Source organism: Perkinsus marinus (genome assembly GCF_000006405.1).
Source record: "Perkinsus marinus ATCC 50983 genomic scaffold scf_1104296937140, whole genome shotgun sequence".
Lineage (NCBI taxonomy): Eukaryota > Perkinsozoa > Perkinsida > Perkinsidae > Perkinsus > Perkinsus marinus.
Window position 1 is genome coordinate 414501 of NW_003213889.1, and position 4269 is coordinate 418769.

At 46.8% G+C, this 4269-nt stretch overlaps 3 protein-coding genes across 3 annotated transcripts in view; 2 read left to right on the forward strand and 1 right to left on the reverse strand.

The window, feature by feature from the left end:
* Nucleotides 1-240, forward strand: part of Pmar_PMAR023408 (vacuolar ATP synthase 21 kDa proteolipid subunit, putative) — a gene marked incomplete at both ends in the record, with an annotated part of 1025 nt that extends 785 nt beyond the window's left edge. The window contains 2 exons of the mRNA XM_002783241.1: nt 1-5; nt 137-240. Of these exons, the coding sequence (XP_002783287.1) occupies nt 1-5; nt 137-240 (109 nt within the window). The remainder of the gene's footprint in view (nt 6-136) is intronic.
* A 1064-nt stretch (nt 241-1304) lies between these two features.
* On the reverse strand, nt 1305-1575 carry Pmar_PMAR023409 (hypothetical protein; the record flags this gene model as incomplete). The annotated part of the gene is made up of 2 exons (XM_002783242.1): nt 1305-1391; nt 1444-1575. 2 exons carry the CDS (start codon nt 1573-1575, stop codon nt 1305-1307), a joined length of 219 nt encoding a protein of 72 aa, XP_002783288.1.
* A 533-nt stretch (nt 1576-2108) lies between these two features.
* Nucleotides 2109-4269, forward strand: part of Pmar_PMAR023410 (Nucleolar GTP-binding protein, putative) — a gene marked incomplete at both ends in the record, with an annotated part of 2683 nt that continues 522 nt past the window's right edge. The window contains 12 exons of the mRNA XM_002783243.1: nt 2109-2206; nt 2253-2352; nt 2400-2534; nt 2867-2976; nt 3025-3113; nt 3157-3226; nt 3290-3421; nt 3471-3528; nt 3574-3667; nt 3723-3798; nt 3841-3941; nt 3985-4082. Coding sequence (XP_002783289.1) covers nt 2109-2206; nt 2253-2352; nt 2400-2534; nt 2867-2976; nt 3025-3113; nt 3157-3226; nt 3290-3421; nt 3471-3528; nt 3574-3667; nt 3723-3798; nt 3841-3941; nt 3985-4082 — 1161 coding nt within the window. The remainder of the gene's footprint in view (nt 2207-2252; nt 2353-2399; nt 2535-2866; nt 2977-3024; nt 3114-3156; nt 3227-3289; nt 3422-3470; nt 3529-3573; nt 3668-3722; nt 3799-3840; nt 3942-3984; nt 4083-4269) is intronic.

Here is a 4269-nt window from a genome sequence, read left to right on the forward strand (position 1 = left end):
ATCGAGTGGGACCCGAAAGTCCCAACCGCGAAATTCTGCGAATAATCATTCCCAAAATTGCAACAGTGGATGCTTCGCTCCGCGCGAGTAGTGGTAGCGAGGTTACATGAATCTCTAACCAGCCACAGTGAGTCAGGTCGATACTCTCTGGCTGACGACCCTCGCTTGACTACTCGTGCCTCCCAAACTAACTTTAACTGGATGCGGGTGGGTGGGTTCAGGAAAGTCCCCATTAACTAAATGATAACTGAATGCTTATCCATCCAAAACCCCAACCACAACACAAACCATTCGCTCGCTTGTTGACCTAGCCCAATAAATTGACCTTCATAGATTGTGATGCTATTGTCAGAAGACTCTGTATCACCACACAACAAACCACTATTAAGTTTAGCACCGATAGACATCATCGAAAGTCTCGTAAGAACTCCAAATCACTAAGAGCCGTTGCGGGCCGCATTGAGTCTCGTGCTGTATTCAGGGGAGTTCAAGTAGCAGGCGGGGCTGAGATGGACAATTGAGTTCTCCAATGATGATGGATACATTACTTGCAAGAAGGCTAATGGAATATTCGTATCATGTTGAACACTTAGTTGGGTCTACAGCAATGGGGAAGGTGGGAGCAATGTCATCCACTGAGCTCTCTCTAGTTATTGAATTGAAAAAGGTATATGAAATGCTTCTTCATATACTGTCGTTGCTTGGGTATTTTACGTTCCAGAAGACTGCCATACATCCATCACCAACACCAACTAGAGAATTTCAGACTCGTGCTCCCAAGTGAATGTTGAGTTTAGGAAACTGTTGCAGTTAACAATCGAACAAGTCTTCCCCTGAAATATCGTTCTAGAGAGTGTGACCATATACGCCATGTGAACTTTACTCGATCACGCAAGGCTCAGCAGATCAGAGCGGATAATAACCGTTACTATGCTGCCAAAATTATTCTCAATATCTCTGACCATATCCACTAACATGTTATGAGAAAAAGAAATGGTATTGTGACGAAAGACAGCGGCCATGATGACAGCCATCAGACGATTTGCTAAGATGTTCTTCCCACATGAACGAGGAGGTAGTAGCAGAAGTTAGTACCAGTACCTATCAATACAGGGGTGAACCAGAGGATATACGAACATAGACTAACGGCTCACCTCGATCGAGTTCCCTCCTCTACATCGTTCTTGCACATCAAGAAGCCTGTATACCACATAAGGGAGGGTATGAGGAAGTCGGACCACTTCGTAAAACGCCAGAAGTAACTGATTATGGCAGAGCGTCCAAGACTTCACACTCAGAGACATCTACCGGGTTGGGAGGTTCCACCACCACTGGAAGAAGATCTTCTGTTGCATCGGCGAAACGCCTTGTTGGATTTGTCCACCGGGCACCTGGTAATCATCGGGGTACTTGCAGCATGAAACGATTGTATAATATACCTACCTGAAAACGTCCTCGCCAGAAGTTCTTCGATTCAGGGGGAACTGGATAGCTTCCGAGTCGTCTGATATCACGCTTGGTGTTGGGGCGCATAGGGCCCACGGCACGGGCACTCACACGCACTAGGTTAACCATTGCGGTATACGATGAGAGGATACCCTGACTCGAACACGTAAAGCATCAAAATTGACTTCGGCCGGACAGGACACAGTACGGCGCAGAGAGCAACTCAGACTCCGATCTCAGACTCCGATCTCAGACGAAGATTCAGACAAATCACGAAGTGTAAGTTCGCAGGAGCAAGCAGTGGTATAGTATCACTCTAGAAGGACCAAGTGGTATCAAGAACATTGCTATTGAGAGCCTCCGTTGTTATATTCGACAGTTCAGCACTTTTAGACTAGCGCGCGCCCAAATGATCGATTATCAAGGGGCCAAATTCGTCGACACGCAAACTGCTGATTCGTTTCGGGAATCAAGTGAGATATCCCTTATACATTTTCGGATAACATCTATTGTCTTGGACTGAGGTTGATCATATTAGTGCAGTCTTCGATCCTCGGGGAATGGGAGATCGTCGGGGACGGTTGAAACGCTCGATGGGAACTTGAAAAATCGAGAGGTAGCATTATAATTTTAAAGTTATCCGTCGGGTACTTCCCTCGTCAATGGCCAAACAGACGAGGCACAAGGGTTTAGGAGGCGCCAAGTCGAGAGGGCAAGGGAAGGCGTTCAATCCTGGCAATGCCAGTACTAATCCCGACAGGTAATACTCGAGAGGAGAGGGTCCACAGGTTAATCCCAGTATTCAGGAAAACCGCGAGTAACTCTCCGGGGTTTATGCGCTCTAAGAATACGATCAAGCGACTTAACATGTACAGTCAGAAGCTGAAGAAGGCCGATTTGAATAAAGTATTATCTTTGAGAATTGAGGGTGTCATTCAGCGTGTAATTTTCAGCGTAAAATCCAGCCAACTGGGCCGGCTCGGATCGCCCCCGATCGTCGATGGTTCGGCAACACACGCGTTTTGAGTCAGCAAAAGTTGCAGAAGTTCAGAGAGGAAATTGGCCAGAGCGTGAATGACCCTTTCCAGGTATTCCTTGCGTGAGCTTGCCTCAATTTTTCCGTCGCTTAAGAGGTCACGATGCAGTTTTAATTTTGACACTATTCAGTTTCTAGCCGGCGATCGGATCGCTGATCTCATTGAATCAACTTCTGTCGTCGGCAACACGTCATTTTTCTCATATCCTTTCGGTGATATGATATGTCGAATATTGGAGTTCTACCCGTGATATGGAGAACATTGGTGAAAAATATGTATATTCCACGACTATTGCGTAGCGCCAATATCACTATTTTCGCAGAGTATCACGGCACTTCACGTAAAACGGGTGAAACTTCATTGTTGGATCATGAGTTCATCAGGTGGTATTGAAGTCGTCCAAACTACCGATGTCGTTGTTGACGGAAGGCCAGAACGAGAGTGAGCAACCTCGAGGAAAGGTCGCCCGGAAGAATCTCCTCGCTGTGGAACCGTAGGCATAACTAGTTTGGTAACTATCACGAATGGTGGTTCCCATCAGCTTTGACAAGACGTTCGGGTCGACTAAGACTCGTAAGCGACCACGTCTGAGCACTGGCAGTATGGAGGAGATGGCTAACAAGGCTAGCCGTAGGAAGCGCCTTATGAGGAGGGGTTTGTTATGGTGCTTTAGGTATGGCTGAGGACTATGATCCCAGCAAGGACAAGAGCTGTGAGGAAAATCGTGTTCTCAGGGATGAAGAGTAGTGGGGGTGGTGGCGGCGGCCAGGCTAGGCATGGATTTCTTGGGAGCGTTTTCATCACAGACACACTGTCGTGAATGAGGAGGTGTTCAAGAAGGGCACATCTCGACGTATCTGGCAAGAGCTGTATAAAGTGGTTGACTCCAGTGATGTTATCCTTGAGGTTATCGACGCCCGCGATCCAATGGGAACGAGGTCCGTCGCCACAGTGTTTCAAAAGCCGCTTGTTATGATGGTTGATCAGATGCCAGAAGCTCGAGAGGGAAATCAGAAGAACTCGACCGAACAAGCATATCGTCTTGGTAAGGGTAGCATCAGTTGGGAGGAGGTTGAATTTGGCAGTTCAGATTCTCAATAAGTGCGATCTTATACCGACGTGGGCGACCAAGCGTTGGGTACAGGTGTTGAGTAAGGAGTTCCCCACCCTAGCCTTCCATGCGAGTGAGGAGACCGTGCTGATCGTCGATTTGGAACGATTATCGATCCTCCTCCTCAGGTGTGACCAATCCTTTCGGAAAGTCGGCTCTATTTCAATTGTTACGACAGTTTGCGCAGTTGCTGAAAGAGAGGAAGTAGGGCGGCACATCTGACTGTGATTTCGCATGTGTATGTAGGCACGTATCCATAGGCATGATCGGCTACCCCAATGTTGGCAAAAGCTCGGTCATCAACGCGTTGAAGAGGAAGAAGGTCTGCAAGGCGGCTCCTGTGCCAGGTAAGGATGTTGTAGATCTGTGCGGGCAGGATCGTTGGCTTAGGTGAGACGAAGGTATGGCAGTATGTTGCTCTTACTAAGAGGATATATCTCATTGATTGCCCTGGTATTGTACCGGCTACTAGCGATGATTTCAAACAGGTGAGGCGGAACAAGATTATATAATTATGAATGATAGTTTAATAAAGCCGTTTTGATATATAAATTCCAATGATATCGTCATGTAATATTATGCAGTATTAATTAGGTATAGTTGTGAAAAAATGGGAGAATGAATTTCCCTTGATGAATTTGTCGTTAGGATTGTGCTAAGATTCTCAAGGGAGTT